Source organism: Nothobranchius furzeri, chromosome 1, assembly GCF_043380555.1.
Source record: "Nothobranchius furzeri strain GRZ-AD chromosome 1, NfurGRZ-RIMD1, whole genome shotgun sequence".
In the NCBI taxonomy this organism is placed as follows: Eukaryota; Metazoa; Chordata; class Actinopteri; order Cyprinodontiformes; family Nothobranchiidae; genus Nothobranchius; species Nothobranchius furzeri.
Genome location: NC_091741.1, coordinates 47,534,440 through 47,549,773, shown reverse-complemented (window position 1 = coordinate 47,549,773; position 15,334 = coordinate 47,534,440). Strand labels below are relative to the sequence as shown.

Here is a 15,334-nt window from a genome sequence, read left to right as displayed (position 1 = left end):
TCTTCCTAAATAAAAGGATTTTTACTTTTACCAACTTCTGCCTCGAATCATCCTGGGTATCTGAATATTTGGGTCCTAAACATCCCCACAATGTGACATACTCTCACTGTGATCAAGCGTTTGTTTCCCATGCATTCTGACTCTGACAGTCAGAGTCTGACTGTGAATTTTCGTATTTGCCGCCCAAGGGGAACGTTAGAACATACCATCTGGCGAGGGGGAGGTTACAAATACCCTCTACTTTTAACTTCCACTGTGGTAGTTGAAACCTCCCGTTCGCGTTGGCTCGGTCCAAACTCGACCAATGACGAGGCGGCTCCCGCCGTTCACTTCATAGAGCCGGCTTTTAGAGCGATCGACACATCACTAACGTGTTCACTAGCAAGATGGTTAAGGTTAGGATAGGGGTGAGGGGAAGGTTAAATAAGAGGATAAGGTTAAGTTGAGGTACAATGAGCTTGTTTGGTGCCCTGGCAGCGGACATCCCATCGCGTCAGTGTAACGCTGCTTTGGGATCTGCAGTCAAAAAAAGGAAAAACCCCTTTTCGCACATAAGTAATGAAAAAGGGCACTTTGGCGTCAGGGGTCTGACGTGGAGGGTGGCTGACCAAGCGTTTGTTTTTGACACGCTGGGAGTGAGAATGTTTTGGTATTAGAGACCACTGCAAATGGATTGATTAAACGAGGTACCACACCTTTAAACTTAGATGGTATCAAATTCAGACTCATGTTAAGTTGAAACATTTTGCAGATGAACAAACCTCCACATAGTTGTCTGAATATTTAGGGAGAAGCCTGAGAGCTTTCTTCTCTGATAGCTAATCAATGTTTCCCTTGTGTGTTTGTAGGGCTATTTAGACTGGATCACTCAGGCTGAAGACATCGACCCAGAGAATGAAGAGGAGGGCTTAGACGATGACAAACCCAGAAACCGTGAGTACTTCCACTCAACAGTAAAAATAAGCAAAATGGAGCCATCATTTAGTTGCCATTTGTAATTTGTTGAGTGTGATATTTGAATTGTTGCATGGTTTAAATCGATGCACCTGGTGATACGTTGTGTGAGGCGTAACACATTTGTTATACGTGTGTAAAGACATGCGTTTTCCTTTCATGAATGGAGAAAAGTGGTTGACTTTCTGGCAGTACGACTGCAGGTGGAAGATATTCCAGCTAACGGCAGGTTTTGTTTGAAAATCTGCCTGTGGTTTAAAACCTGTTTAGATATTAGTGGAATGTGTCAGACTGCAGCTAATAGCCTCTGGAAACACACAATCCTGTGTGTATATGCACTCTCTGTGTGTGTTCTTGTGTTTCAGCAGAAATGTACAAAACAAATTAACACCCTGTCTCTGTCAACAACACTTTTAAAGAGAGAGAGAGAGGCGCATGCACACGAGCCACGGGACTTTCCAGGACACAGCCATGTTTGCTGGGAGGAGGAGTAAATCCTCTGAACCTGAAAGTTAGATTTAAAAAAGGCTAAATTATAACTGAGAAAAGGACAGAAAGAAGGAGACAGTGACGCAGAGCTCGTACTGTCAGCTGTTCTGTAAGAGCTTGAAACACAGCTGGTTCTATGGACACTTGAAATGAATGAATGAATGAATGAATGAATGAATGAATGAATTGATTAATTAATGCATGAATGAATGCATGAATGAATGAATGAACAATGATGTCTGCTTATACAGAGATTGCGTGCATTGTGAAAACCATCTGCACACGGTCTGCAGCTTCTACAGCGTGCTGCTGGTTCATTCGGAGAAACACTGTTGGCATGTCGGGGGAAGAATTAAGAGTTCATCTACTGAGGAGTTTATCTTTCAGGGAATCTCAGGAAATCAACGTGATTAAAGAAGGAGAGACGCTGTTAGTGTGAAAATCACTAAGGTGGCTTATCCGTAACACATTCATATGTGCTCGCCTGTTAGCATTGTGTTCATCAGTACTTATTGGGCTGGCAAAATCCCTGCAAATATCCCGGTTTAGGCTGGCACTAACAAGCAAATAAATACAGTATGTGGCCAATTTAGAAAATGTCACATTATAATATTGTGATGCCTCTTTTCTTCCCATTTTACAGTTTCAGTCCCAGGTCTATTATCTGCACACAAGCTGCATTTATATAAGTGGAAACCAAACAAAAATGGCCACTGCTTCATCAGAAAGCAGATAATGTTGTTTCATGTATAGCGTAGGAATAAAAAAGCACTTATAAAGCAAGGAGCAGTACGATTAGGTGTATTAAACAGCATTACTCAGTCCATCAAGTGTTGATGATCTGACAAAGTGATGAATACTCATGATCCAGAGTTGTACTCCAGAACGATCCATCAACCCTCTGTTTGTGGGAATGAAAAATCAAGCCACTTGCTCTTTGAATTGCTTTGCCGCCATCCCCCCGATGGATAGAGCCCCCCGTTGGAAGATGGACGAGAGTGGTTTGTTCCTGCTGCCCGGGACATTTTGCACGGGCCCGTGTGTTCCCAGCATACCTGCCCTAAGAGGTGATTGGAGACTCGGGGAATAGATCGCAAGATTTGGAAGAGCAAAATAAAGACAGAAGAATAGAAATAAAGTGGCTTTGAGAGAGAGAGTGTGTGTGTGTGTGTGAGAGAGAGAGAGAGAGAGAGAGAGAGAGAGAGTGTGTGTGTGAGAGTGTGTGAGAGAGAGAGAGTGTGTGAGAGAGAGAGTGTGTGTGTGTGAGAGAGAGAGAGAGAGAGAGAGAGAGAGAGAGAGAGAGAGAGAGAGAGAGATGCTACCTGGTTCTATAATCATTCATTTATCTGTCCATGTTAACAAAAAGCCTAAAACGTGTGTGTCTTCGTAAAGGTTTCATTATGGGATGGCAGAATGAGGGTTTCATCACCCGACAGTAACTGCAATTCTTCTGAGATAAAAACTTGATTATTTCTTCTGAATTTAAATTTGAAATCTGTGAAAGATGCCATCTGGTCGTTTAGATTGTATTTAAATGTGTGTGTGCCTTTTACAGCAGGGCTTGTTTTGATCCACCTTCTTCTAAGGATTGGATTTAGTTCATCATAAATGTTAAAGGCGTCTCATTTGTTATTTAGTGATAATCACGTCTATTGTTTTCATTTCTACTACATTAATCGGCTTTATTAGAAAATACTCCATTTAGAAGCAGTGCAATTACTGTACTGTGTATGATATATTCATGTTTCATCAGCTGATCCCTCAGTCCTGCCATCCCAGAAGCACAATGCATGAATTGTGTTTTGGTTTATCCTGCATGCTCTCACCCTCTGCCATCCTATCGCATGTTGTCATCTTGTTTCGTTGTTGCTGCAGTAGAAATGTCCTCAGCTCGTCTTGCCAAGAAGACCAGAAAGCTTGCTTGGTTCAGTCACTCTGCTGACTCTCAGGACAGTTTCTGCATCTGTGTGCTTTTGTCTTTGTGTTTACTTGGGTTCAGGAACATTTTGAGACTGTTTAAATCTCAGCTATAGACTTAAAGGGCTTCCAATTAAAGCATTTTATTTACATTTGGTTCACAGTGAGGGCTCTAAGACGTGTGTATGGATGCAGCTACAGGGATAGATAAAGCTTCCTGCTAAGTCCATCTAGAAGAGTGACACTTTCTATTTGTTTTAAAATGACATTTTAACGAATTCAACGTCATTTTCAGCTGCTGCTGGTGTCTAACTGACAGATCAGCACGTTGAGGAAAAAAGGTTAATTTGTGACATGACACAACATTTTTCTGACCTGAACAATTAGAACAGGATGTGAGTTTTTAGAAGAAGGTATCAGATGTTTTTTATCAGCAGTGTCAGGATGTAAAGGAGCTGTTTCCTGTAACGAATATCGCTGCTGTCACAGTTATACCTTTGCTGTCCCACCAGGTCATCGTTTCATGATTTAATGCTGAATATCATGTTGCTTACACGTACTTATCTGGTTTTTGTTAAATCTCTTTAACGTGGTGGAGAATCTAAGGAATACGTCAGGCCATTGTCAGTTCTATTTGTTTTAATTGTTGCATTAATAATCACATAATAAATGCAGCTTCTTATAATGTGCCATGTTGCCATTTGCCAATAAGTAATAACTATTATATCTGTATTGATGCATTAAAGGGTTTAAAGAGCTCCGAGTGTGTGTGTGTGTGTGTGTGTGTGTGTGTGTGTGTGTGTGTGTGTGTGTGTGTGTGAGAAAAATCAGAATACACAAAATAGTGTGTTTTATATTTGTCTTTGCCACTTTTAATCTAATTTGTTTTACAAACACTGAACATCAGTCACTGCTTGCGTTTTTGTTAGACACATTTTGTGTATTCTTTATTTCTCTTATTGCACAGATGATTCCATTCAATGGTCATTGTTCATTTTCATTTCAATCACTGCAACAAGCAATAAAATAAACACTGTGACTTCAGATCTAAACTGTTTAAAGAGAAACTTAGCATTTTCGGCTTGCTTTTAGCAGCTTTTGGAGTCAATTTTAACTCACTGGCATAAAACTAAAACAGAAACTCTCCTTCTTGCTGTGCTTTTGTATTTTTTAAGATCTTAATCCAACTGCTGAAATTTCTCCTCAGCTTTCATTAGTTTCCACAAGAGCGGTTCATCTCTAAATCAAACAAATCAGGTGTGTTCGCAAACAAAATCATGCAGGAATTGTGCTGGAAGCAGCCTCCAGCACCGGCATGTCGGCTAGCCACTTTAATAACAGAGTTCCTGGTAAATAACATGACAAAGGTTCTGAGAGGAGGAAATGTGACCACAGGGAAAGGCTGTAGAGTGACAGCAACCCCATACGCAGATTCAGAGCGCTGGGTGATCACAAACAGGCAATTTATTCCACAAGCTATGAGCAGCTAGCTGACAGGGCCGGAGTCGGGAGCGCCGGTCGGCAGCACCAGCTGGCTGGCAGCGCTGCTCAGTGGCAGCTGGGATCCACACAGCGCTCTGACGATCTGATGTAGATACGTTACTTAAGGGGAGCGGTCCAGATACTCTGAAGTTGCAAGTATGGTATTCTGGCCACAGGGGGCATTAACTCTGTAAAGGGTCACTTTAGCACATAGTTACATAATCTGCCTTTAAGGGAAAGCAGACAGAAAGTAAAACAGCTGATTAGAGGAAGGTAAACAGACTATGATATCCTGTCCTGTCCCTGCTTTCAAAGTCAAAGGTAACCTCCTCTCATTTCTACATTATCACTCCTCCTTAAGACAAATGTTCTCTTTCTGTCTTCTATGTCTTTCTGCCCTGCTCTGAACTTGGATCTGATTTTAACGTTTCAGATTTCTATGCTTGCAAAAGACACACAGGAAGAAAAGAGCTAACAGAGCTGTGCTCCTGCCAGAAAGTCTCATACTACGATTTAACTTACAGGATTGTGTTGAAGGAAGCCACTGAGCCAATGAAAACACTGTTTATGTACATGTTTGTGTGCATTTTTGTGTCGCTGTGGTCGGGACGCTCATGTGGACCCCTACATGTGTGTAAATGTTTGTTTTGTCTTCTTGAGTCATGCTCTCTGTCCTCCAGGTAAAGCCCGTCATTTTCTGTCTCTCCGTGGAGCCGTGAAGAAAAATGCGGCTTTTCTTCGTAAGGCGTGTGCGTCCGCCTGCATGGACCAGCATAATTCAGTTATAACGGATTTTACTATTGCAAGCAGACTGCAACCTCTTGTGCACCGTTTCTATGCCTATATGTTTACTTTTTTTTATTCCCTTCTTCTTTATCCACCTCTCCTTCACTGAAGCCAGCATCTTTATCTGCACCCTCTAGAGCTTCAAACCCTTTAGTGGGTAGAAATGACCCCTCAGCTCTGTAAAATAGTTTGTTCTCATCGTCTTCCTGAGGGCTTTTGTTCATCTACTGAAGGATAAGTGGCCATTCAACCATTATTTTAAGGTCATGTACAATCTTTACACCTGATGCAGGCCAGAACAATAGCCTTTTTGGCTTTTAAACATTTTATTTATGTTAAGATGACGAGCTCTGAACAAGAAATAGGAGGCAATGAGAAGAAACAACTCTACAGCGCTGAGATAAAAACAACGTGCCTGACTGGTCTGAAAAAATAACAAGAGGATGGTGTTATCACAGAAAGTAATTGCAGCTTAGGTGTTTCAAATAGTATTATTGTTATTATTATTATTATTATTATTATTATTATTATTATTATTATTATTATTATTATTGATGGCACAATTCTCTCCTTGTTGTTTCAGATTCCTTTCCCTACAACCCCTTGCATTATTACAAGCTCTAATGATGAAATAATAAAAAATAAAGTTTTTCGCGGGTTCAGCCCGAAGTTTAGCGTCAAGGTTTAATTTTCTGCCTCAACATTTTTGTTGACAGCGAATTTGTTGTTTTTAAAACAAAGAAGTCAAACTAATATAAGGTATTTGTTGGTTATTTTGGGAGGGATTTAAAATGCATTTTGTAGAAATATTTTCTTACTAGACACAAAAATGTGCAACAGTATACTGATATACAGATAAAAAGGTGATGTTTGCTATCCAGAATCACAGGGACAAAATCAGATATACTCTCAAACAGCTGCTAATGCAAGTATTGGAATAAAGTTCTATAACAAAAGCAAAAGTGGAAAATCTGTCCATTTGACACAAATATGGCCTCTCCTAATTTCTCCTTAATCGTAACCAAAAATGTGAGCATAATTACAGTCATGCTTCATTATTTACCTACCTTTAAGTTAGAGAGCTGTCAGAGAGCATAACGAATGCCGCTAAAAAAAGTGCATCAATAAATAAAATGCTAAAGGTTTTAAATACATGATCAAAAATTATTAATTTGGTATTAATCATCGGGGGAAAAAGGAAAATAACAGAACATCTGAGAAATTTCAGGCTAACCTGCAGCTATCTGGATTTGGGGTTGCAGCTAATTTTTTTTATGTTAAATGAAAAAGAAGACTTTATTAGGAAGCTTCTAAATAACTGCAGGAAGAATTCAGGCAACTGAATATTAGAGAAAAAAACCTGGTAAAACAGCTCATTCTCACACCCAAAGCTGCTAAAACTGACAAAGGGTGACCAAGTGTTTGTTTCCGACGCGTTGGGAGCCCCAAAGGTTAGGACAGGGGTGAAGGGAAGGTTAAATAGCAAAAAGGTAAAGGTCACAATTTGGTGAAATCACCGTTTTACCGCGGGTGTCGGAAAGTGATGCTCTGGCTCAACACGTCGCCTCCCGACACTTTGGAACTCCTGACGCGTTCGAAACAAATGCTTGATCACCCATCATCGATTTAAGCCGCTTAGGTTGTGAGAATGTGTTCGTTAAACCTTCTATTTGTCAGTTCCTTCAACCTTGAACAACATTTGCCATCCATCCATCCATCCATTCATTTTCCTCCACTTATCTGGGGTCAGGTCGAGGGGGCAGCAGCCTAAGCAGAGAGGCACACTTCCCTCTCCCCAGCCACTTGAGCCAGTTCCTGGCCAGTCGAGAAACATAGTCCTTCCAACGTGTCCTGCATCTTCCTGCAGGTCTCCTCCCGATGCCCGGAAAACCTCACCAGGGAAGCGTCCAGGAGGCATCCTGACTAGATGCTCGAGCCACCTCAACTGGCTCCTCACAATGTGGAGGAGCAGCGAATCTCTGAGCCCCTCCCAGATCTCTCAGGGAGAACGCAGATACCCTACGAGAAAACTCATTTTGACTGCTTGAGTCGAGACCCCATCCGATTCATCAATGATCCAAATAATCGTTTGTTGCAGCCCTGCGCTACATTGACAATATACTAGAAATGATACCAAAAGGACAAACGGAGACACTAACAGAATACCCGAACAATATCTATGACACAGACAACATAAAATTTACCTATGAAGAAGAAATAGAAGGCAGCATAACCTTCATGGACATGAAAATAACTAGACAGAGTGACAGGGCCCTGAACATAAACACATGCAGGAAACCAACACATACAAAACAATATTTATAATGGGCTTCAGAACACCCTGCCATACACAAAATGTCAGTGATCAGAACATTATACCACCGAGCAAACATAATAACAGAAGAACGGGACCGTAACAACAGGACTAAATTATACAAAACACTTTAAAGACCTGTGGATACCTGACATGGGCAATAATCAAAGGGAAACAACAACAGAAAGAAAAGAACAACCAAAACAAAGAACCAGAAATCCAGAAAAACAAGGACCAAAACCTGTGATAACTCTTCCATACATCAAAGGCATTACAGAAAAATAACAGCAATTATGAAAAAACACAACATAAACAAACCAACCAAGCCATAGAGAATAGTTGGAAAAAGACCGGTACACCCAAAGGACAAGATAGCAGCTGGGCATGTGTGGAGTCATTCATGAACACATGAACAACAGAACATAGAAAGGAGTGTGAGAAGGAAAAAAGAGCAGAATGTAGAAAAAAGAAATCTGCTGTACTAGACCACTGCATATGAGAAAAACCATATAATGGACTGGGACCAAACAAAGATCACAAACACCCAACTACAAAAATATAAAAGATGGATTAAAGAAGCAATACAAATAAAGAGACGTGGACACCGAACCATGAACAGAGACGGTGGAGTCCGCACATTAGATCACGCATGGGACTGAGGAGGGCGCGGGCCGCAGAGGGCAACATCGTCCTCTGCTGTCCGCAGATAAACGGAGAAGGACGTCACACCACCAACACCGGCACTGCTCTGAAGACGGCTATAGTAGTTAACCAAAATATTGGCAAAACAAGGTAAAGAACAACCCTTTTTTTGTGGTTTTTAAAAGAACCAAAAAGGCAAATTGACACAGAATGAACGTACAGAAGATGTTTAAAGACCTAGAGATACTCTTGAGGCAGGACCTCATCCCTGACCCGGAGAAGGCATTCTACCCTTTTCCGATTCAAGACCATTGTCTCGGATTAAGGGGAGCTCATTCTCATCCTGGCTGCTTCACACTTGGATGCGAACCGCTCCAGCGAAAGCTGGAGATCATGGTCTGATGAAGCCAACAGGACCACATCATCTGCATTAGACCAAACTCTTCCATAAGGGGTTGTTATTCGGTGAAGAGCTAGTTCATTACAGACTCCAAACATCACTGACACAGGCCAACAATAAATTCCTCTCTCTACTATGTGGCCGGTTTCCATCATGAGATCTTCTTTCCCGTCAGTCATGTCTCTTCCTATGCTGCTTTCTCTCCTTTCTTGCCTCTGCACCTCTGGTCTTTTGGGTTTACTTTAATAATAGGTATTAAACTAGTTCAGAGCTCCGTTGAGGAGAAGGCACCAGGCTGCTTTTGTAGCGCTTGAAAGGCTTCAGCCTCTGGAGGAACCGGTGGGCCTCAGGACTGTTTAACCGGGCAGCGCAGCAGCTGGTGACACGTGTCGAGAGTTGAGGTAAAATCGCAGCTTTCTTCAGAATATGACCAACTGCAAACAAGATTTGACAAAACTGAAAGCAGTTTGTAGGTTTTTGTGGTTTTATTTATTTATTTGATTTTCATATAATAATTCACAACAATGATTAAGTGAAAGGTAGGGGAAAGGCTGCGATTGCTCCTAAAAATAAACCAGACTTGATGCTTCTGATCGGGTGTTTGGGAGCAGTCTGTTTCCTATTTTAGCCCAAAATGAGCTGACGTTTATGTGCAGGGTCTGTTTCTGGTTCCTAGAAGGGTTTGATGCTGCTCAGTCTCACCAACAAGCAAAAACGGACACAAGCAATAAGTAGCAACGAACGGTTTCAGTGTCTCAACTAGCCGTCCCCTCTCTTTATCTGTGTTTCTTTCAGTGCTTACATTATTTCCTCCTCTTATCCTGCTTCCATATTTTCCACCCCGGCTCCCATTCAACACAAATTCGTTCCAGGCACATCAAACTCTTCCCCCGTCCGCCACGACATTAATTCATCCATCTATGTCCGCACATTTTCACCCTTTCAACTTGTCAGTTTACGGATTGAGAGACTCAGAAAACATTCTGCTGCAACAATAATAGCATAACTGTATTGACCCAAAAAAGTAAAATAGATAAATGATAAATAGAAAATGTAAAACTGAAACCCTTGCAAATAACTGGTAAAAAAATTCTATTTAGGGAATTAATCAGAAATGTGGTAACAGTTAATAATGCCTTTATTTATACTTTTACTACAAACCAAACCAAGGTATTACAGAGAAATAAAAGTATGCCCCGACCTCTACATCACAAACATACAGAACATTAATGCTGATGCAAATTTTTTTTTCATATGAATAAATTTTCTTTTTTTTATTCTTGTCTGTTTTCACCCGTTTCTCAGTGAGCATGCCAGCCAGTGAGAATGAATCAGTCAACACGGATAACGCCCCGGGGGGAGACGTGGAGGGGGAGACTTGCTGTACCAGACTAGCGTGAGTTCCTCACCCTTTTCTCCCAAACACACCTCTTCTGCTCGTCCTCCGCTCTCCCTCTCTCCTCCTGTCATTCCTACAGATGAGTTCCTGCCCGTTTACATTTTGTTTATGTCCAGAGTTGCAGACTCAGACACGGTACGAACGGCTGGGCCTGCCTCTACCTTTCATTGATCTAAACTGAGACGGCCTCTGTCTCATCAGGCTCATGGAGTTATGCAGGTTATTCATGCACTGAAGGTTGTTGGAGTAGAGAAACAGAAGGTCGTCAACACACACCATGATGATGAAACTCCAAAGAGCAAGTCACCCCCTACCAGAGTATTACTCCACTCCCACTCCCTGTTTGAAAAATGCAACAAATGGTGTTGCCTGGCAGACCGAGAGGGCGGAGCCGCTAACAAACACACACACACACACACACACACACACACACACACAGACTCACGATGACATTGTGACATCATATGGTACCAGCTAACGTTCTAAGGTACCTCTTAGCCAATAGCGATGACAGATTTAAATCCAAATGCAGCGCAGAGTTTTTTCCTGACAACGGCACAAAGCTGACAGTTTTAGGCAGAAAATTAAAATTTTAATTAAAATGCACTAAAGTGCAAAACTATGACTACACGTGTCTGCAGCACGATAAGACACACATTTATATAGTTTTTCAGAAAAAAGTAGATTTGGGGGTGACTTGCTCTTTAACTAAGGTGAACATGGATGGATCAGAGGAGACAAATAACCACATGTGCTGGTCCCAGAGGTGGGCTCTTTGATTTGCAAAGTCAACGAAACACGTTTTCACCTCGTTGACACACAAGGAGGTTCTTTTTAATTAAATATTTGGACTGCAACCAAACAAGTGTGTTCATTTCCAGATGTTTGTGAGGTTATGTTGAAAATGGGGATGGGGGTTTAATTCATCACAGAAGTCAAGATGTAGAAAAAGTAGTTGCACATATAGGGCTTTAATTCCTCAAGTTAAGGATTTATATCTGCTCATTTGAGTCTGTAAATCACACCTGTCTTTAAATCAAATGCTATTTACTGTAATTCTAACAGATAATTCACCTTTTTCCTTTCCTTTTCTGTGTTCTGCTCTTCGTGTCTTCTTCTTCTTTGAGTGTTGAAGCTGTTTTCTTCCTCCCCTGTGGGAGCTCACGAACAGCTGACTCACTCACTCCTGCTCCCTCCTCTGCTTTTATCTTTTTTTTTTTATTTATTCAAACAAATTCATTGTTTTATTCTATTTGACACACGACCTCTCAGGAACCATGACCCAACAGGCCTCTGCCTTAGTGTGCTCTGGGGGGGGGGGGGGGGGGGGCTGCTATCTTCAGCGGTCAATGGGCAATCGGGCGGGGTACACCCTGGACAGAGAGCCAGTCCATCACAGGGCAACACAGACACACAAGACAAACAATCATACACACACACACACACACACACACACACACACACACACACACACACCTAGGGACAATTTAGGCAGACCAATCAGCCTAACAGTCATGTTTTTGGACTGTGGGAGGAAGCCGGAGCACTCGGAGAGAACCCACGCATGAACAGGGAGAACATGCAAACTCCATGCAGAAAGATCCCAGGCCGGGAAGTGAACCCAGGACCTTCTTGCTGCAATATTTTAAACAACTAAGAACAGAAAATCCCTTTACTGTCTCTCAGTGGCGAACTGTTCATGTCACAGTAGCAGCCACTTTCAAAACCGAAGCATAAAGGGGATTAAAAAATAAAGAGTAAGATTAAAGAGTAAACAGCTAGAAAGTGTAATGCAGAAACACTTCAAAGGTTCAAAAATCTAAATGTTGAAGATGTACACATTTTAAGAAAATTTTTAAACAAAATACTGTGTGGAAACCAACATAAACAGATAAGATACCAGCAGCTTACATGAAAATAGAAGAGAGATTAATTTTAAAAGTTTATAGAGTTTCCTAAAATCTCTTTTCTGGACATTTCTGCATTCAGTGCATTACCCGGTAACAGGTGAGTGTGTGTGAATGGATGTAAAAACACCTACCATCAATCTAAGCTGGAACCTGTTTCTCTCAGATGTTGTGCCAAACTCATTTACTCTCTCAAAAGATTAAACATCAAACAAAAACTATTAATTCCAGTTTATTTAACTTTATCATTCAAAATGTGTTAATTTACAAATGAGAGTCACGTGTTCAAAATCATAATTTTCTTAACTTTTCTGTAAACGTTTTATTTTTTTCAACAAACCATTTTTAGAATTTAATTAAGTCTTATTTGTGGCCAAAACCACAAATGTTTGTTCCAATCTGAATCTACCTGCACAGGACTTTTTCAGACGTCACAAGCTAGCACTTCATACTTTTTAACAGATTTTTATTATTTTTAAATCGGATTAAAGATGGCTCATGCGGCGACAGACTGGTAGTTCATCTCTTACAAAGGTCTGATTTTTCCTATCTGCTTTTACAGAGGCCTTTCCAGGCTGCTCTGTCTCAGACAAATGATTCTGTTTGTCACAATAAATTGAATTTGTGTCTAGTTGCGTCCCGAATGATGGGTTAAGGAAATTCAACACCCTGGAAGTGTTTACTCTGAAAACAAAGGCAGATGGAAAGTAGAAATAATTAGAAAAAAAATCTTTTCATTATGATTGTGGCCAAAATTAGAAACGATTGTGATGCAGTTAGTGGATGTCTGTTACCCAACGTTTGTTGATTAAATATTTAAAGGTGTGGAACACTGAAAAATCATTTTTTTCTGATTTTTTCTGATTATAATGGGTCACTTTTCATGCAGGCTGAACATGAAAATAGCCTCCTACACCTATCTCCTGCATTAGCTGATAGAAAATAGATGTGAAACTCTAGGACTTGAAAAGTCACACTGTCACTTAACATTCATGGACTCACCCATCCTGACTCACAACAGGGAAAGTTGTTGGTGGTTTAACATTCAGGAAACAGCAGAGAACGCCCCCGCTAGTAGAAGCTAACCATTAGCATTAGCAACTCGACCACCCAGCAGAACTCCTCCAGGCTTGTGTTAGTTGTGGAGACAAAACATGAACGTTGCAAGTCAGTGGCAGAGTCGCATTACTGTTATCCAGTCCGAGGCAAGATGTCCAAACATCAGGAAATAAGACTCCAAAACCTGCCGTCCGACCCTCAGCTGTGATGTGGCTCACTCCTAGTTCCTGGAAATGGTGCACCGGTGTTTTGTCCTCACTGAGTATGATCTACAAGGCATTCCTTGTTACTAGAGACCACAGTGTTCAACACCTTTAACAAAGCAAATAAAACACACACAAACAACATGGCATTTTAACTAAAAACACATATTTTCCTCAAGATTAAAACAAAAACAGACTTCATAAAACTCAGAGTATTTGAGGCAGCCTGGTTTACCAGAAGAGAAAAGTTCTTATTTTTGTCCCTGCAGGCGTTTTCTTCCACTTCGTAGCAAAATGAGACGTTCGGTGTTTGTCAGTTTTCCTCCTCCCTTAGCTAGAAGACAAACCCAGGGACAAGAGCTGCTGGAGCACCTGCTGATGTCCTAATTGAGATGGACACATGAACAGATGTATGTACTGTCAGGTTCCATATCCAGCCGGTCAGTCATTTTGTGCTGTCAATGAGACATTTTATCGTTTCAGGCAGTGAGTCAGCTAGTCTGTCATTCCTTTTAGTAAAAAAATCAGAGCACAGCACAATTTTCTCCAAAAATTCAAGGGGACAGGCTAGTTTTTATAACCCTATGTAAGTAAGTAAGCAAGTAAGCTTTATTTATATAGCACCTCTCACAGACAAAAAGGTCACAAATTGCTTCACACGTTAAAACGACACATAAAAAGGCTACTATAAAATACAGTCACAACATATATAAAAAGTCGTATACAGCCAATCCGCATGCAAAGTATGTTTAGAATGCCCGGAGAAACAAATGAGTTTTCACATTGCTCTTAAAAGCATCAACTGTGTTGAGAGAACGTAAGAACAGAGGTAACTCATTCCAGAGCCTTGGCGCGACGGCCTGCAATGAGCGATCTCCTCGTGTCTTGAATCGAGTACGGGGGACCATAAGAAGATTTTGATCCAACAATCTCAACCTTCGAGAAGGCATGTAAGGACAGAGCATGTCTCTAACGTACAGTGGAGCCTGACCATGCAGAGCTCTGAAAGTCAGCAAAAGAATTTTAAAATTGATGCGAGAAGAAATTGGGAGCCAATGAAGAGCTTTTAGAATGGGGTAATGTGAGCTCTTCTGTTGGCACGGGTCAGTATTCTAGCCGCACAATTTTGAACTTGATGTAAGCAGGACAACTCTTTTTTTTTGTTTAGATAAGAAAATAAACTGTTACAGTAGTCTAAACGGGACAATAAAAAGGCGTGAATAATCAACTCAAGATCATTTTTGAATACCGTTGTTCTGAGTTTGGAAATTACTCTCAGTAGCAGGTTATTTTTTATTTGCTAGTGGTCAGACACCAAATATCCTTTTCTCCTAATAAAGTTAAAGTCCCATTAGTCATCACCACACACACTGGTGAAATTACTTCTCCAAATATGACCCATCCTCATGGGGAGCAGTGAGCTGCAACCTGTCATGGTCTGCGTCTGCCCCTTCCTTCATGTGCCTCCTGGTGTTTCTCCATCCTCTCTAGGTGCTCCTTTTGTGTCTTCTAGCGCCCTCATGTGTCATGTCTGCGTCTTCCTCATGTGTCTCCTGGTGTTCCCCATTTGCCCTTTAGGTTTCCCCCCCTCAGACATCCCTTCACCAGGTCCTGTGCTCTCTTGGCCCCCTCTTAGCCACGCCCCTTTTGTTTCTTTCTATAGTGTTTTCCTTTAGTGTCACCTTCCCCTTAGTATATTAGTCATGGTTCATGCTTTCTGGTCTTTTGTTTTTTCTCTTAGGTCATTTTCCTTTGTTACAGCCTTTCAGTATTTAGTGTGTT

The 15,334-nt window shown here is 41.2% G+C and overlaps 1 protein-coding gene across 21 annotated transcripts in view; it reads left to right on the top strand.

Moving 5' to 3' along the window:
* cacna1c (calcium channel, voltage-dependent, L type, alpha 1C subunit) overlaps window positions 1-15,334 on the top strand; it is a 231,613-nt gene that overhangs the window by 169,381 nt on the left and 46,898 nt on the right. For 12 of the 21 annotated variants that reach the window (XM_070548924.1, XM_070548927.1, XM_070548940.1 and 9 more), the window contains 3 exons: window positions 849-933; window positions 5,523-5,591; window positions 10,290-10,380. In XM_070548924.1, coding sequence (XP_070405025.1) covers window positions 849-933; window positions 5,523-5,591; window positions 10,290-10,380 — 245 coding nt within the window. The remainder of the gene's footprint in view (window positions 1-848; window positions 934-5,522; window positions 5,592-10,289; window positions 10,381-15,334) is intronic. The other 9 variants (XM_070548957.1, XM_070548967.1, XM_070548955.1 and 6 more) reach the window with 1 other exon arrangement.